The 19,152-nt window shown below is 43.8% G+C and overlaps 1 protein-coding gene across 1 annotated transcript in view; it reads right to left on the bottom strand.

The window, feature by feature from the left end:
• Positions 1 to 264: 264 nt before the first annotated feature.
• Positions 265 to 19,152, bottom strand: part of LOC103459830 (UPF0606 protein KIAA1549) — a 20,272-nt gene continuing 1,384 nt past the window's right edge. Inside the window, 19 exon segments of the mRNA XM_017302972.1 lie at positions 265 to 4,612; positions 4,894 to 5,048; positions 6,041 to 6,168; positions 6,244 to 6,296; positions 6,425 to 6,610; positions 8,326 to 8,461; positions 8,840 to 9,075; positions 9,144 to 9,352; positions 13,128 to 13,142; positions 13,279 to 13,406; positions 13,658 to 13,863; positions 13,939 to 14,123; positions 14,214 to 14,391; positions 15,136 to 15,287; positions 15,378 to 15,437; positions 15,583 to 15,769; positions 15,840 to 16,139; positions 16,322 to 16,404; positions 16,482 to 17,651. Coding sequence (XP_017158461.1) covers positions 4,388 to 4,612; positions 4,894 to 5,048; positions 6,041 to 6,168; positions 6,244 to 6,296; positions 6,425 to 6,610; positions 8,326 to 8,461; positions 8,840 to 9,075; positions 9,144 to 9,352; positions 13,128 to 13,142; positions 13,279 to 13,406; positions 13,658 to 13,863; positions 13,939 to 14,123; positions 14,214 to 14,391; positions 15,136 to 15,287; positions 15,378 to 15,437; positions 15,583 to 15,769; positions 15,840 to 16,139; positions 16,322 to 16,404; positions 16,482 to 17,651 — 3,992 coding nt within the window. The 3' untranslated portion in view covers positions 265 to 4,387.

The following is a 19,152-nucleotide window of genomic DNA, read 5'->3' as shown; positions in this document are numbered from 1 at the left end:
TTGTGTTTATTTAGCAGTGACTCAAAAGTAACTAAAATATGGATCTTTTTGGGTTGAACATGTTCTCCAGGAATAAACAGGTTTTTGTGTTTGGAGATCCGAGGACTTTGCAGTAACAGCAAAACTCATTTTAAGAAACACTTTTGTAAAGTATTTTTTTAATCCCATTTAAGAAATGATTTTCCAGCACAGCAGAGAAGCATTTAGAATATTTCATCAGTTTAAAGTGAATAAAAGCAGAAAGTTTTCATAAATGACAACAGGTTTGACTCTGAATGTCTCTTTATTAATGTCTGTTAACACAATCAGTCGGACTTGAAACACCAGATTATGAAGCTCACAGAGCGACTAGGAGGCGAGGCTCGCCTGAGACCCTGAGACCCGGCCTGGACCACAGCTGGACTCACCGGGTCGGGGCAGGCCGTCGGGTTCTGAAGAGCAAACAGGAATGTGGTTGAGCTCAGAGCAACAGCTGAGTGGATGTTCCTTCACGACAAAACTGCAGTTTTCACTGAGGACCAGATATTCTTCATTTCTCAGAGCCGGTCAAGGCCAAGAGTTGTTTGTCATTTTGTTTCGTACCCAGATTTAGTTTGGATGAAGCCACCCTGCGTGTCCACAGGCCTTTCACTGCCATTCTGGGTTTCTTTGGACCCAAATTAAGCTTTGACTTTAAAGACTCCATTACAACCAACTCATGGTTCACTGGGCAGCCTGCAGACCATGAGGACGGTCCAGCTGCCGCTTGTTCTTAACAAACAGATCTAAAATACCAGGTTTGCACTACAACAGTGAGTCAATTGGTCCAAAGATATACATAGTTCAGGTAAAACTGATACTGTACATTATTAGGTCCAATGTGACAAAGGAGAAAAAAGCTGTGCAGATGTGAGAATCACAAAACCCCAAATGGAATATATTTGGACACTCTGCTTAGCGAAGGATCTTCTGTGACCTGCGAGCATCGAAAACATGGAGGAACATCCACTTTGTGCTGGAAACATTCAGGAGGAACCTGCAGCCTGGAACATCTGCAGGACTTTTGTCCTTTTCATGACGGTGATCTGATGGCTTTCAGATCCACCTGGAGTCTGTGAAATAGCACCATGTGATCCTGTGGGCGTGGCCAAGCCCTACAGCTTGACGGACAGGTGCATTGTCCAATCAGAGTTCCAAGCCAGTAGCATTCTGCAGTTGGTCCATGAAGGAGGAGTTGGCACCAGGCCGAGCTGATCTTCCATTTAGTCCATTTAGCAATCACAGATAAAATATTTTTTAGATATATTTATATATATATATTTCTATTCAACATCATGTCCACTTTCATTTATACACTGTTTACTAGAACCATCTTCTTTGAGATTAAAAAATATCATTTGGAAATGTATTTAAAAAAAGCTGATGAATAATGAGCTGAGACATGAATCACTGCTCACTGACCTAGACGTGAAACAACTCTTCACTGTTTGAACTTTTACATATTTTAGCAGCATGCCGAACATTACTGGGGACATCAAAAACAGCTAAAGCCTTAAACATGGTGGAACATGCCAAGAAAAGCAGAAGCTCATGTGGAAACAAAAGGTCAACGGCTTTCCTGAAAGCAACAGATTCTTTCAGCAGAGATGCAGCGGCTGAATCAAAGCGTCAGGACTTCCTGAGGCAAAGTGGGCTTGTGGACGCCATGGGACAGAAGAAGAAGAAGAAGAAGAAGCTCGTCTTAAACTGCACTTGAACTCCATCAAGCTTTCATCTAGATGTTTGCAGACTTCCAGGAAAGTTGCCACAAACAGAAAATAAGCTAATAATGGCCTGCAAATCAGGTTTGGTTGTTGGAGCCACATGAACTTTTAACGGACCAGAACATGAAGCGTCCCAATTGCAGAAAGTGCAACACTAACCCAATAGAGAATTATCTTATTGTAGTTCAGTTCAATGAGGATTGGAGACGTTGATTCAGCTGATCATCCTAACAGGACATCATAGGAGCTTTTTTCTTCTCTAACATTCAGGAGGAATTCTAGGATCTGATGGAAATGTGCAAACGTTCAGTTTGACTCGTATTTTGAAGTGAAAAAGGATCTTATCCTTTCATTGCCGTGTGGACAGAGTCGTCTAAACGCCGCTCAACAAGCTGACTGAACAATGTAGAGCTTGTCATATTGGCGTAACCTTGGTAACGGTTACATGTTGCTGGTAAAGAAGCTCTTTGACTGACCTGAACAGAAACCAGTAAACCACCATCAGCCTGACTGTTTGGACCAGAGCAGCACTTCTTATGCTTTTATCTCTGGCTCCTTTTCAGCTGCGTTTACAAAACCTTTTCCCTGCAACTTCAGCTCCTACCACTGCCGAGTTCAGTCTGGACATTTCCTGCTGCTGCAGGGCTGGGGCCGCTTGGAAACATCATGACAATGAACGAGGTCTCGTTCAGATGCTAAATATGTGGGTCTGTTGCTGATTATTCTGTTTTCAGCGATTATGCTTTGAAAATGAAAAGTTCCACCAGATTCCATGGAAACTAAACTAAACCAACAGCTCAGGTTGGTGACATTTCTTTTCCTTTTCTCTCTTTTTTGGAGCTTCACTGAAAAGAGGAATCATTCTTTTCATGGCTGATCCTCTTGTGTCCAGCATCAAACTGTTCATTGAGAAGCAGCTGCAGCTGAGAAGAAAACCAAGACTCCCATCTCCACACTGCAACCATCTCCAACATAACATTAGCGCCATCTTCAGTGTCTACAGAAAACAGATGGGAGCAACAGATGAATCACAAAAAGCTGGAGAAGTGATGCTTTTGCTGCAATTTCTTTTTTACCACTGATACACAAACACACAAGCTAGCAGCGACGCAACAAACGGTCTCAGAATCTACAGCAAGCTCAAACACAAGAGTTTACAACCGTGGAACAGTAGTTTGGTCTTTTTTTGATTTAAATAAAGCATTAAAGCATAATTTCATATATAAGCAATAAAAAATACAGAACATCTCAATACTCCAATAGTAACTCTCACATTAATATTGTGCTCATTGGGATTCTATTTCTAAGTATTTCATTTATATAGCTTTATATGAACACACACACACACACACACACATATATGTGCATGTATGTGTGTGTGTATTTTTTCTAATAGTTTGTCATGCTGTCAGAACTTTGCTGCACCTCCTGCTATAAACAGTGCAAATATATTTTCTGTATGGTTCGTAGATGCATACATGATCACCGTGGCTGATGGATCATGGAAGGCAGTATGTGGTCAATGTTTAAATGTAATGAGGCTGACAATTAGCACCACAGGGAATCCAGAAAGATGACCTGCTTCAGAAGGAACGATACACCCCCAAGAATGGGCAAATGCCCCTCAAGTTCTGGAAGGACAGTGAGCTTCACATGTTCCCTCTAGGTTAACAATGGCCTAAATATCCTGGAAACAACGATCTGCTGCAGATTTCCAGAGTTTCCCATTTATCTCAGAAGGCTAAAAAGGTTGAATAAAGTCCACGTATGAATCATAACTAAACTAGAAAACACTGGAGCAACATTGTTCAAACTCTAAAAGGGGGAACCCATACCATATTATTCAGAAGGTCAATTTAATCCAGAAGTGTTCATCTGCTGTAGAACCATAAGACCCATCATCAGATCTACAAGGGTTCAGAAGTTTTCTTCATGTGAAGAATTAGCTCAACAAGGACTGATGGGTCATCCCAGCCTTCATAACTCTAGTAGGGAGCAATGACCAAAGGTTTAAAGGGCCCTTTTACACCAGGAACTCAAAGACAACAGGAAAACATTTTGTTGTACAACTAGAGACATTCACTCTGCAAGGTGTTGCTTTAACCAAAAGAGCAGGATGTGTGACTAGTTCACTAAAGACCAATTGAAAACTCTCCCACTAAGATAGATACAATCCAAGTTCAAAATCAAACCAATCGCAATGCTTCTGCTTCAGAACTCCAACAGGTATTATCCACTTCAGAAGGCCAGGAGGGATGAGCTCCAAGAGTTGAAGGTAGATGACTAGACCACAAAAGGCCATGAACTTCACAACTCAGAGGGACCTCTCGTTTCATGGTTGGGGGCTGTATTGTTCTTCCAGAGGTTCAGAAAGGATGAGTCAGTGTAGAAGTCCAGGTCGGTCGATCCTCAGTGATCTACTCCAGGAAGCACTTTAGTGGAAACGTGAATCTGGGCGATGAATGCAGGGCGAAAGGGTCGTGGACAGACAAATAAAAAGATAAAACCCTGTTAAGTCCTGATGGTCGTCAGGAGACGCTGCCATTTAGATCATGGGTATTTTACGTTTAGCGGCACAGTTCAAGGTACTTAACCAACTAGTAGAACAGCTACTGTAACTCCTGATTTAAAAAGGTGCAGGTCAGTTAAGGGTAGCTGGTCACTGCCGCCTGTTTCTGGGCCAGCCGTCGCAGCTCCTCCCTGATCGCCTTGATGAGGGAGGCGGATGTGTGGGCAGATGGTGAGGCATCCTCGGGTGGATATTCTGGGGTGGGCGAGGTTAAGAGGAGGGGCGGAGCCGATGGGTCCCGTAACGAAGAGCTGGGCATTTGAAAAACAGATGAAGAGGAGAACTCAGGGAACGACAGCACCTGGAGAAAATACAAGGATGAGTTAATTCACAGCAAATGGGGCGAGGGTGTAGATTAGAACGACGTTCAGAGCGTCTTTAGCATCCCATTGCACTTTATTTATAAAGCACGTTGAAAAGGAACAACAAGGCTGACTGAGGTACAATAAAACATGTCTGTTGTGAGTAACATCACTGGTAGGTTAGAAGTAAACGAGATATACACCCAAAAGTTCCTGTCAGAGTCATTTAACCAGTAGAACTGTTCTGTAGGGTCTGGATCTCATCTGTTGCATGACTTACACTTTCTCTGCTACCTCCAGGTCTGCATAGGTCCTGGTCTGAGTGCTGCTGGTGCCAGCTGGAGCCAGTGGGTCCAGACATACTGCGACCTACTCCAGGGTACGCACCGATCTGACTGGACAAACCCACCTGAGTCAGATGGTGAAGCTGGGCCCCTGGAGGGTAACAGAAAAGACACAGACAAGACAATAAAGGCTCCCATATAATCGGGCGTACTTCAGTCCGTGGGGGTCCGCGCGTACTCTACGGGGACTCAAAGTGGACGTCCGCCAGACACGTCCGTGGAAAGATACATTTTTATGACCGCTACCCAGTGGAAATGCTAACATCAAACTGGATTTCATGACACACCAAGCTGCTGAGGTTGAGAGTAGGGGTCACGTCACTTCATATTATTTTAAAGTCGACGTCAACATGATAAAGTCAACATGACACAGTGATGTCACAAAAAGCGAAAATGCTTCACAGCAACAGGCTTTATTAGCTACATTTACGCAAACATTGACATGGTGTATCATACAGAAAGCGGAGCAGAGAGGTGGTCTGATCATTTGAGTCTGACTGTTTTTTTTCAAACAACGGCACTGATGATGAGGGATATGCTCATTTTGGATAGCTGTACAAATTATTACGTCGACCAAAATTGTGCTTCTGAAACATAAATAAAGCTTATTATGAGTGGATCCTTTTGATTGCAGTTGTATTCAGAGCTCCTTTGCCCCAATGAGCAGCAGGAACCTCTGCTGACTCAGCAGCGGCTCTTTAACTTCGATGGATGAACCAACATGTGGCAACTCTCTGTCCCGCACTGACAGGTGTGTTGATTCTTCCCAGAAGGAGAAGAAACAAATTTAAGCACCCAACTAGCTCATCAAACTTGCTAGTACCCACTAGGATTGAGGTAAATAAAGAAATGTGTCTCAAGACAATTTGAGCCAATCAGTACACTTGAATATAAAGTCTCAACCATCCACGGATAGTACGCGCAGCTCACGGAGTGCACACAGTATGCCCGAGTATGTGGGGGCCTTAAGAGTATTTCTGGGTCACCAATTTGTTGGTGGGGGTCAGAGCAGGAGTAGGGTCAGTCTTTTCTGTCTGCAGAGTGGTCTCAAAGCTCAGAAGGCTGGATGTTTGCTCATTGTACCTGTACTGCCCCCTACAGGTCGGGGTCTGGAGGATGAAGGAGGGTCTTCATACTTCCCCCTGTTGGAGTACACCGACTCCTGCAGTTGTTCTCCAGTAGAAACGTATCCTCCTGAGCCCAGGCCCTGCCTGATTGGGACACACTGGGTTAATCCTTCAGTCTACAGACCTGGGCGTGTTTCTAAGTGTCCAGATGAAACTAACCTCTGCAGCAGACCCTGGATGGATGTGGGGGAGACTCCCAACTCCGCATATCTCTGCGGACAAAAATAGAAAGATTTCACAGTGCATAACTAAAGTATTTGATCTCAATGTGGAAAATAAGTTGTTGGGGTTGAGGTGCTGCAAGGTAAGACTCCAACTGCCCATCACCCGGCTCACTCACTACGCCACTGGCCTGTGAAGATGGTGATACCAAGGCGAAGGCGTCATCCAGCAGGGAGTGCATCTGCTGCCGGGCTTCCTCAATAGAAGGCTGGGGGGGCATGTAAGGAGGGGGAGCTGGGGCTGAGTCAAAGACCTCATCAGTAGGGGAGGGACTGCCGTGGTCTGGGGGCAAGTCAGGGTCCGACTGCCAGGAAACAGATCAGAGAACATGTTCAGCTGTGGTGGTTCTTAACGGACCCACCAGGGAATCTGAATCAGACAGGTAAGTCTGGACCAGCTGGACTCTGGTACTCATACCAACCCCTGGAACACAATGACCACCACCCTAACACAAACGGGTGAAGCAGTGCCTCACTTGTCCTCAAGACAAGTGAGATTAGTTATAACAATGACAGAAAATTATTTTGTCCATTTATCAATAATTTTATTTTCTGTAAGATTAGATTCGGCAATTTTTTGATAAAAATTTCCACATTTACGCATTGCTTGTTCAAATACATGGAAGAAGTATGAAGCCAGGCAGTACTGTGTCTCACCTCTAGGGGCGCTGTGTCACAAGGGAATAAAGTAGATAGTTGGTGCATGCTTATTGGTGTCTCTCTTTACATTCATGTTTGATCACACGTTGATGTTCCAGTGTGTCTGATATATTTAATAACTAAGACGGACATATTGGATCTTTCTGGGGGTGCAGTGAAAATGTGTGGGGTGAGGCAGAAAGTACCATGCCGCACAGATAGGGGGCATTGCTGAGCCCCGCTGGCACAATGTGCAGCAGGTGCTCTTCTTCTACGCATCAAAAAGAGTGATAAAAGTCGGCTAGATGCAAAAATACTGTCAGAATACAAATATTCCAAAACAGCTCTTCTCTTTGGTTTGCAGGTTAGATCACTGAGGATGTTAAAATTTAATAAAAATAAATAAAAAAACAGATTAATGTACTCTGCTCAGTTCTTCCTCATTTTCATAACCACCTACAAACCCGCCAAGCTTGGTTTTGTACGCCAGCGATCTGAGTGGCAACAGACTGCATGTTTTAATTGGTCCGTGATTTATGTGAATGCGGGCCGAACTGCAGGGGGCCAGCAGACACAAGATAAGATATTCCTTCATTAATCCCGCAGTGAAATTTACATTGTTACAGCAGAATAAAGGACAGAGCAGAACCAATATAAACATCTATAAATACACAGTGAAATCAAGTGAATATAGACATACTGAAACAGTATTGTTTGAAATATAAATAAATTCCAGGTTTACTGCCTGTAGTGGAGAGTAGTGACCTGCTCAGCGCTGTCAGAGAGGAGCATGGGGGGGACGGCAGCTGTTCAGCGTAATTAATTTAACTGCAGTCAATATGGTCAAAGATGGAGAATGAAGAGAGAAGTTGATCTGGACCGGTGCCTGATGGGACCGCTGTACGAGGAGGAGCAGAGGAACGACTGATTGGTCAGACGTTCTGCCATCTTTTGGAGCGGGATGAGCTGCAAGCCGTACATCTGTGGTGTAAAACACCAGAACCAGAGCATTAACCTGGTCTGATGTACACATTATTATCCATCACTACGCTGGCTTGATTCTCCTCCTCCTGGTGACATTGTGGCCAGGTGAGGAACAGAGAGCTTCACTCTGAACAGTTTTTAATTTCAGTGACAGGAAGTTAACCTGCCATCTGACATAACCCGCCCACTAATGAAGACCTACTCATAACATCCCTCTCATTGTGATTGGTCCAGTTCCGTTTGACGGATGTTTCCTGATTAGTGGCTCGACTGTTGACTGATTTTACCAGATCATTTCCAGCTCCATAGCAAATGATTAAAAGCATTTTCCCAGAACGGTACAGCTCCAATAAATCCCAAAGTGGATTGATTTAAGGTTAAGTTTGGTTTGTCCTACCATGTACGCTACATTGTTGAGTCCGGGGTACTTCCTGTAGGTGGCGCTCTGGTCTGTGAGCAGCCGATCTCTGTCTGTATCTGGAAGACTTCCTGGTCCTTGATGAGGCCTCCGGCCCCGAGGAGAGCGCCTCCCTCTGGAGAGAAAAAACACACAAAAAGGATCTGATTCAGCTTTGAGCTACATTGGATTATCCATCTTTAAATTACCAAGTGTTGCTTTGATTATTTCCTTTGAGTCAAGAAGTGCAGCTTTAGTGCAGAGAAGCATAAAAACAGATTCAGCAAAGTTAGATTTAAGCTCCTCAGGGTCCAAATAATCAGAAACTACTAAAGGTAAAGAAAGCAGAACCTGAAGTTAAACAGGTAACGCATGTTCGAGTTCATTTTACCATTTACAGCATCTATTTCTAAAGTAACTAAATAATTTGATCATTTCTAACAAACAGAGACAACTGACACAGATTTATCCCAGTTCAAACTTCTCAGCTCGGATGTCGTTGGCCAACTCTGACCTTTTCCTGGAGTCTGCGGGGGTCAGAGGTGAGGCTCCCTCGGCCTGAAGGATGCAGTCCATGTGGTCGTGGGCGGAGCTGTAGAGCCGCTGGGCCGCTTCGCTCTGAACCGGACCGTCTCCAAAAGCATCCATGATGTCGTCCATGGAAGGAAACTCGCACTGGCCCCGCCTCTTTGCACGTTGGCGCAGTTTGTTCCTGTGATGCTCGATCTCAGACTTGTGCCTTAGTGCCACCTGTTGGGCAACAGCAAATATGCTTTATTATGACTTATGGCAGCGTCTGGATTATGTGGCTGACCTACCTCAGTATTGACCTTTTCAGTGAGGGAGGGACTCGGCTGTGGCGGGCCGTGTGCCGCAGGCGGACTTGGTCGCGGCTGCATGGCAATAAGTTGCACCTTGTTGGCCTGGCGACGGGTTCCATCTGAAGAGCCACGGGAGAGACGGTCAACATGGTCAAAGATGGAGGATGAGGAGAGAAGTTCATCTGGACCGCTGCCTGGTGGGACCGCTGGGGGTAGAGGAACAACTGACTGATCAGGAAACTGTTCAAACCCAAAAGGAGTCTCTGACTCCCAGGAGGAGTCAAAAAAAAAAGTTATTTCACACACATCAACCAACCACCTGGTAGCAAGTAGAGCAGCTAAGAGGTGGACAAAACTCTGTTAGCTCAAGACGAGGTGAAGAGTGGAGTCTGCAGGGGAACCGACCCGACCCGACCCGACCCGACCCGACCCGACCCGACCCGACCCGACCCGACCCCAGTCACAGCCAAATGTCTTCTCATGTATTCATTTGAATGTAAAATCGTTTGGTGGTGAACTGATCACTGACTCAGCTGTAAACACGTGGTGACAACAGCAGCGGGCATAACCAAGCTATTTACGTATATTAGAGTCTCACTACATATTAATTACACACAAACTAAAATGTATAAAAAATTGTGTAAAAATAAGTAATGAAGGGGATTAAAATGAACTGATGAAATAAAAACTGGTCATTTTACCTGAGGTTTAGTTGGAGTTTAACTTTAAGATCTCAACTATATTATTTTCCAACTTTTCTTATTTTGTTTAAGAGAAGTTCAAAATTGTTGTTTTTGCAGTTCAGTCCAAACACCAAAGACAGAAATAATGACATTTTACAATCAAAACCCACAAACAACCTCCCATAAAAAATCTGTTCCAAACTCCGAATAGCAACATGAAACACAATCAACATTTTCCAGATCAAATTTTCACTTGAGAAATTGTTTTGTTGGACAAAGTTTATGAAATATTTTAAAACTGAATCTCTTTAGTCTCTTTAATTAAAAACAAAAAGTAAATGTTATTAATTATTAACTTCCATTATTGCCAACATGATTCTGCCCATGAAGACCACCACACTCATGGATGTCACCATGTTGTTACTAACAACATGTTGCGTAGTGTTGGATGCTAACCCTACACTGCCCCCTAGAGTCCAGGAGAATATGTGACAAGCTGTACGGATTCCATGTCTGTTTCCCACATTGGTCAAGCAAAACAAAGCTGAAGAGGTCAATGTTCTGTAGACCCTCCAACACTGATGCTGCACATCTCCTCCTGTCATCCCACACAATCAAATTCATTTTTGAAAACTCAGCTGTGCAGGATGTTACTGTTTAAACTTGTGATTAATGACGATAGCTGACATGCCGCTCATCTTTTTATTTGCTTTACCCAGTTGCTTAGTTTCCTGGTTGTTTCTCAATTGTCTGCACTCAGTTTTTCAGTCTCCTCTGATTCCTACCCAGGTGAACAAAAGTATACTTTATTATATTTCAAACATACTTACATTTGTGAAAGTACACTTTAAGTATACTAAGTATTAAGTGTACTACCTATAAATATATCTAAAGTATACTAAAAGTATACTTGGACCAATTTCGAAATTAGAACTTTAATAAATATATAAAATAAAAGTATACTTTAAGTGAACAAAATATATATTTGCCCAAATGTAAATATACACTTGCTCAAGCATATTTAAAATATATTTAAAATATATTTTGTGCATATTTTTAAATACATGCTTGAAATAGATTTTTTTTTAAATTCACTTAACAGTACTTTAGATTATTAATTCCACTATGTTTTAAATTACATCTCAGTGTACATTTTAGTGTAATAAAGGATGCCTTTTTTATTTCTTTATTTAACCAGGTGARCCGCATTGAGATCCAGATCTCATGTTCCAGAGGGACGTGGGCAGAAAGTCTGCATCACGCAGCGACCTGGTTACTAAATAAAACTGATTGATGCACAAGTTTGTCTTTTAGGCACCTATAAAGTACTTTTCATGTMATTTGTAGGCATACTTTTTAAGCACCTAAAAACTATGCCTTTTTACTTGCCTTGATAATCTTTTACTATTTTTGTTAAAAGAATAAAAAATGATAATCATGATGARATGTTAAAGTACCCAATCCATTTTCAGATGTAAGATCTATAAACAGGATTAGCTCCAGTTCACWCTMCAGACCAGATGGTGGCGGTATTTCACACATTCATGAAAAAAACGCCATAAAGAGAAGAAAAAACTTGAAGCAGGGAAGAAAACAGACGCTGTTCAAATTCACCATTTTACTCACATAATATTGCCTTCAAAGTAGAGAGGGCCTTGACTATAGTTAGTAATTTTGGCAAATTCAAGCTGGTGACGTCATAGTCAGAGTTAGACGACAACACAACGAGACAACAACGGATGGAAATGAAATGTGAAGATGAAAGAGGAAGCCAGAGAAATCAGGTGTTAGGAAACCTAAAGACTTTCTGTCTCAGAAGAAGCTCTGACTCCACCAGGTCACCAACCAGCTCTGAGGATGAACCTTCACATCGTCTTCATGATGTAAGTTTGTTGTTTCAATGAGGAGCTAAAGCTACATTTTCAACAACAAAAACTGCTGTGTTACCAACACCAAGTGCTTAATAAACATGATTTGATTTAAAGGTAACTGGAAATAATTTTTCTCTTCTCGTTAATCTAACATTTATCTTTCATTTTTTTTATTTGTTGTTGTCTTTCAGGGCCCTGTGATGGACTGGTGACCTGTCCATGGTGAACCCTGCCTCTCATCTGATGGCTGCTGGAGATGGGCACCACCAGCCCCCCTCACCACCCTGCAAGGATCAGTGTGTTCAGATCATGGATGGAAAGATTTTAAGGTAGTTTGTCTCCTTAAGTCCAAACTTAAAACAGCTTCATAGTTAATGCCAACATCAACTGATTCTGACATTGCTGACTTTTTATTTTCTACTTCTAACATAAACAGGCAAAGAAGAAACCCAGAAATGTTTTTCCACCCCAGGCATCTGGTCCCAATCATCATCAGTTCTGATGATGTCACATACATGGCGAGTCCACAACGTCTTGAAATTGTAAGTATTTTTTTATTTGCCATTTTTCTGTTCTCTTTAAATACAAATACTTTCTGTTTAATTGCTCTATTGTTCTTTTTGGTAGGTTCCTGTAAGATGCAGTGAACCGGAATGTTCTGTTGATCCTCACTTTGTTTTATTGTCACACTTCATGTTCATGTTCATGTGTTCACTTTTGATGTGTAAACTGATCATTTATGTAAAGTTCATAAAGTTTTGAGTAAAATTGGACAATTTTAAAATGTCGGTAATAAAACAAAATATTTGAATTACCTTGAACATCTTGTGTAATTAATCTTTCCATGTAATTTTAGCCTAAAACAATGTAAGTACTGCAGTGTAGTTATGCATGTCATGTGGAAAATAGGAATAAAGACTTATGAGTAATTAAAATTTAACTTTATTAGCAATAGCAGTAAATCAAAAATAAAAATTAAATGTAATTTAAATACATTACTAATGTATTTAAAATATATTTAAAGTATATTAAAAGTATATTTTTAATATAATTCTATGACAGAATTAGTACACTCAAAATATATAAATAGTACATAAAGAAAGTATACTTAAAGTACACTAAGTACTCCTTGAAATTGTTCCAAAAAATTACGTTTAAGTATACTAAAAGTTGTAATTTAATACTATTTAAATACTACTAAAGTATGTTCAAACACACTAAACTTGTGTTAGAGTCCAGCAGTCACCTTCCTCAACATAAATACCCCCAGATTCCTAAAAGCCTTTTCAAATGTCTTATTCTCCAGGTTGGATTTTGCTCATGAAAGCGTCGTTTTGCATCTACTTCAGAATAAGCAAGTTGAAGCTGCATGTGAGGAATGAGGTAAGTAATAAGAGTAACATCAATGTGTAAAGGGTTAAACTTACCTATTTTGCTCCTCCCTAAATTCATGGGTGCAATAAATAGAAAAACGGAAAGAAAATTGATCAAAAAACAATATGTTGATCTGCTCCCCATTATCCTAATATGTGAGTCCTTCCTACTCAAGGTTTACATGATGACGTCATCAGGTCTTACCATTTTTAGGGGCCTTCCTGTGGTGTTTGCCCTCACTGGGTGTGGCCACAGGTCTGGTGCTTTCCTCTGCCGACTCCCTGCCGCTGGACTGCTCACTTCCTAACGAGTCTTCGTCTGAAGGGCTGAGCCTACGGGGAACAATGTGTCAGTCCAGCAGCTGGTTGAACAGAAACTGAATTGATATGTGGAAAAATGTTGTTGAGGACTTTTCTAAAAGGCTTGTAGTCGTTTGAGATACAGTAACAGGGGCACATCTACATCTTCTATCCAGACAACAGGAGAATCATTTTAAAGCTGAATGTTTGTTTGAAGTGACAAAAGCAGCAGAAATGTTTAGCAAACTCAACTATTTAAAGAGGTTTTACAGGAGTTGGCTGACCTTCCCCTGCGGCGACTTGAACGTGCTGCTTTAGTGGATGATCCTTTGGACTTGGGAGTGTTGAGCTCTCCACCATCGGAGGGCGTGGCCTCTTTTATTGGGGCAGGTAGTGGGCCCGTCTCCTGGATTACCATGATGTCGTCTTTACTGTGCTGACCAAGATGGAGCTTTGCAAAGTCAAAGCCTTTGACACTAGGAGCTTGAAGCTGCAGAGGACACCAGAGTCAGAGTTGAACTCGTTTCCATCTCAACCAGAGGAAATCTACCACTTCCAGTTGTACCTTCTGCCTCTGCTGGATGGTGTTGATGGCATCTGGTTGAAACTCGAGCTTCTCAGACCCACAAAGCTTCCAGTAGAGAATGATGATAATGAAGACAGCCAGTAGGACAGGGACAACCACCCCTACGATCAACCAAATGCTGCTGCTCTGAGTCTCAGCCGGAGGAACAGAAAGAGTCTCTACAGCTGGACACAGGACAGGAACAGATGAGTCTGACCTGATGCCTCAGATTAAAATCCCTGGAACATCTGTCTCTGATTTAGCTTCTCACTCACGTTGAGCCAGAGGCCTCTGGACTCGGTGTCCAAGAACAATGGCGGCCCTCTGAAGGTCCAGGCGGTTCATGGTGGCTACAGTTAGCTCTGCCGGGACCCTCTCCCCACCGGGACCCTCTACGAAGTAAAACACCTCCAGGGGGCGCTCTGGACCGGACAGCCTGGATATCCGCACCACCTGACACACAACCGGGGAGATTTATTACATCCGACAGAATATCCAAGCCGACCGATTCTCCACAGAACGTTCTGCATCTGAATGCATATTTTGGAATTTGGGTTTTCTCACGAGGGACCATAATGAAGAATAAACAGATGGTTTTTGATTTTGTTTTAAAACTTAACATCAATTTATTCAATGTGTCTGTCATCCTGGGTACATTTTGCACAGGTGAAACAAGATAGAACAAAAGTTCAGGCTGCATAGGAAGCCAGTGCAGCCCTGGAGAATCAGATGGTGCAATTCCATTCAATTCACTTTAAAGAAGGGAATTGAATATATAAAAATTAACCATTCAGGGTGAGTAACATTTTGTAGCAGCTGGTTCAGTTGAGCTGCCAGTCGCTCATGGAGGGCAGTGAGTTTCTTCATCCAGTAGGTCTGGATCATGTCAGGTCCTGGTGCTGTCCAGGTTTTCATACATGAGACTGTTGGACATCTGCCACAGTGATGGTTACTGGGGCTATATACTGTATATATATATAAACACACTAGTGACCTTTATTCAACAGTAATCTGACAGAAGGAGGTAAAGCAAAGGAACTGCAGACGGGCCGTTCAGTTTATTTAAGCACCAATTCACAACAAGTGTCGTTTTGAGTCAGTTTACAAAGAAGTCAGTCAAATGATCACATGACCTTCACAGGTATGAAAGACTTTCAAATTAAAATGAATCATTTTACTGTATGTTTCATGTTTTACCTGCAAACTGTTGTTGCCCACAGCGGTTGCTCTTCTCCAGCGCCTCCTGCTGGTCTCCTGCAGTCCTTCCTCCAGTAGCACAGCCAGTCGTCTTTCCAGACGAGCTTTAAAACTCCTCTCAGCCACCTGCTGCTCATGAACACCCAGCAGGACTGAAACAGCACAGAGCACCGAGAAAAACTCTCAGACCTGCTGGTTTGACCTTTTTAAACCTTCTTTAGGTTGAGTTGAGCTGCGTTTACCTGTACGGACCCACGTGTCACGCAGGTGGTGGGACATATTTAGCTCCGGATAGTGGAAGGCTGTGAACACAAGCATTTCAAAATTAAACTCACACCTGTTACAGTGCATGTGTTTAATACTGTGAACTGTTTTCTACTTCTATGAAGTGTGGCTGAACTATTCAGCCATCTGCAGTGTTCAACCTTCAGTTGTGTGTTGACGTACGTTCTGCAATCTGCAGAGCAGGAAATCCAACATAGAAGCTGAACTCCACCAAGCTGAGCTTCCTCAGGTGTTCGCTAACCTCTGACCCCGCCAAGTAGCCCCTCCCATCTCGTACAGCGAAAGTGATGTCAACAGGAACCTTCTGCCCCACTGCTGGCCAGCCTTTGCTCATTGTGATGTTCAGCAGCTGTGTGAGGAGGTCAGAGATGTAACTATCTGACCTGACATCAGCACGTCAATGAACAGGTGAGACTCACCTGGACAGTGATGTTTCCTGCCTCATGTGACCTCCTTCGGCTCTCTGCATATGCCATCATCAGCCCTCGCTCCACCCTTTCACTAAAGTTGCACACTCTGACGTCAACATGGGTGGGAACAAACTGCAGCACCGAGTGGATCTGGTACCAGAGGTCAGGGATGGTATAAAGAGGGGAAACTGTAGGAAGGGGGCCTGAACTGCGCGGTGACTGACGGAGAGCGTTGATGACAGATACGGCAGTGAATATCATTGGTCCAGACACGACACGAAAGGCAAAACTGGATGGAGTTCTCAGGAACTGAAAAACAGAGCAGAGAGAATCAAGCTTGTTTGGGTCGTCCTGAAGTCAGAAAATGCTGACCAAACTCCTCCAGGTGAAATTATGCTTGAGTTGCTTATGCAGTTTATTCTTTACAATAATTAGTAATAATAAGAAACCAGCTTTGAAACCAGAGACTGTACATGGGATCACATGATTACCTGCAGCTCTATTGAGCGGTTGAACTCTCTCCTCAGGACATCGCGGACATGACTGAACCCGGCCGATGAGCCTTTAGAACTCACTGCAGAACAAACAAGCTCATCAGGCGGCTGAAGGAAGAAGCAGCACTTCCTGTCACATGCAGGCTGGGGGACTTACCCACTCTGACCAGATACAGCTCAGGCTTGGTGACGTTGCACAGGTACGGTCTGGTGAGCGGAGTCTGGGCCCCTTTGGGTGTGGTAACTGGGGGCCCTCTGGTGAGGCTGATGGAGGTAATCTGGGTGGTAGTCGTTATGGCTGGAGGTTTAGCTGTTTTTTCTGTGATCACTGATGGTCGTTCTGGTTTGACAGGCCGAACCGGTGGTCCCAGTGGGGGAGGGGGTGGCACCTGGCTGGTAGTGTTAGATGGGGGTCGAGGAGGGAGGCCTGGACCATGGCCTTTGGTTTTTGTAAAAGGTGGAGCAGGAGTGGAAGGGGTTTGGGAGGAGCTTGGTAGAGTAGGTGACTTTTCACTTGTAAGAGAAGGTGAGGGAGTGACGGGAGGGAAGGGTCCTCGTGGTGGATGTTTATGCTCTAGATCTGGTGGAGACCCACTGAGGGTTGGGACTGGGGTCAGAGGGGAAAGGCGAGTTTGTGTTGTTGTGGGAGTAATGGAGGGTCTGGACTTGGTACCAGGTATCTGGTCCTCCATCTCCTTCTGCTTTTCCCGGGCCAGAAGGTTGGTGTAGTACTCCAGACTGTTCATGTCCGGCAGCAGCACCTCCGTCGGTTCCAGAGGCATCATGTCCTCCAGGTCATATTCCTCATCCCATGTGGAAAAAACATCCAGATGGGCAGTGTGGGTGTGCAGAGGAACAGTAGGGGTGGAGGAGGGGGTGATGGGGGGACGGGAAAACAGAGGGAGTGTTGGACGGGCCGGGAAGGCCGTGTCATAAGAGACCCAGTCCCCATCAGAGTCCTCGTCCCAAGGGTGGCTTGGTAGTGGTGTGGCAAGGCCCAGTTCCTCCCCGTCAGGCACCATGAAGGACAGAGTCTCCAGGTAGTCCCCAGAGCCCCATGCTTCCTCTAGGGAGGGGCCCTGCTCCCAGGGGGGTGGAGGGGTGAGGGTGGGCTGGCTGTGTGGGGGGAGTACTGGGGGGAGACTGGGGGCCAGCAGGTCTGGAGGTCTCAGCAGTAGGTGGATGCCCTGAGCACCAGCTTCCTGGTCCTCTGCTGAACCGGCTCCAGCGCTGTTACCATGGTAACCAAAGTCTGAGGCCCCCCTGGCGGGGGCGGGTGATGAATTATGTGATGACGACCCCATTGTCCTGTTCAAATCCAACACAACTGTAGAGAATAAAAGAAGAGAATGTGATGAATGTGACCCCTGAACCTTTGGTTGGGCCCCTGAAAGTTTCCGAGGGCCACAAACTACCTGACCCCCCTGAACCTTTATTACACAGAACCGTTCCAGACGGAAATGTGCTGGTCATAAAGAGGCGCTACGAGACTCATGCAGACCTGAGAGCTAAAGTCTAAAGGGGATGATTGTTTTTCTCTGGCTCTCAGAACAAAACGGCTATAACTAGAAGACTTTGACTGTCTAGTCAAAGGCCTTTGACTAGACAGCTTCATTTAAACGTTATTTCCACCATTTTACGATAGTGCTTGAATGGAAGAAAGATAAAACCAAGTGATGATCAACCAATTAACTGGGCTGCCAAATCGGTCACCTGGCTTGTCGACACCTTCTTGGACTTTTTTAAGTTAAGTGGCTGGTCCAGTCACGCCTCTCCTTCCTGACTCCTAGTTCTTCTACCGTTCAGCTACAGGTGTCCACCTGGTTCCTGTCAACCTAACGCTGGCGCACGCCATCAGTAGCAGCTCGTTCTGTCGGTTGGTGGTACACAGAACCCGCCTGCATGGAGACGAGCAGCTCAGTCAAGATTTCTCTGCCTTCTGGTCAAAGCAGCAGAACCAGCCATTGGTCATTGGAGCAGGAAGCCAGTCGTGGATCATAACGTCTCATCTGAAGGTTTTCTCCTCCTCAGTCTCCTGGTTGCAGGTCAACTTTCATTGCTGCGTTTGGATCAATAAATGTTTCTGATGATAGAGTTATTGTTCTGTTAGCACTTTGCTGATGTTTCGGGTCTACAGCTGATCAGGCTCAGATATGATGTTTATTGTAATGGTTGCACATATTGAGGTATAACCATCTGGTTGACCATGAAGTAACGCTGTGATTGGCTGATTTATTGTGTTGCTGTAATATTTGACTTTAACTTACAAAAGGTTCCAAAATATTATTTTTTGATCTGAAAATATTGTAGTAACTGTCGTTCTCATAGAAGGTACTCCTTGCTCAGTGAGTCTGGTTGTTCAGAACCTCCAGTCAGCGCAGTACACAGCCTGGTTCTGGTTCTGGTTCTGGTTCTGGTGGGAATGTCTTCCTGTCAAAAGGGAGAGTTGATTTGATCCAACAGGTTGGATTCCACTGACAGAAATGATTTACTTCCCGTCACTCAGATGAAGCTGATCTTAAATATCTGGACATTCATTTAGATTTTATTAATAAGCACAAAGTTCCTTTCAGTGGATGAATTACTAACAGAGAGGATCAGATTTTCTGATCGTCTCTTTATTAATGACGAGAATATTAAAGCTGATCGTTCTTTAAACACACACGGCCTCCTTCATCTGGCCTGTTTCCATGGCAACGCTGTGCAGCAGAATCACGTGCAGAAAAGATTCACAGATAGATAGATAGATAGATAGATAGATAGATAGATAGATAGATAGATAGATAGATAGATAGATAGATAGATAGATAGATAGATAGATAGATAGA

The sequence above is a fragment of the Poecilia reticulata genome, unplaced genomic scaffold (assembly GCF_000633615.1).
Source record: "Poecilia reticulata strain Guanapo unplaced genomic scaffold, Guppy_female_1.0+MT scaffold_125, whole genome shotgun sequence".
NCBI classification, from domain to species: Eukaryota; Metazoa; Chordata; class Actinopteri; order Cyprinodontiformes; family Poeciliidae; genus Poecilia; species Poecilia reticulata.
This window is presented reverse-complemented; position numbering and strand designations above follow the sequence as displayed.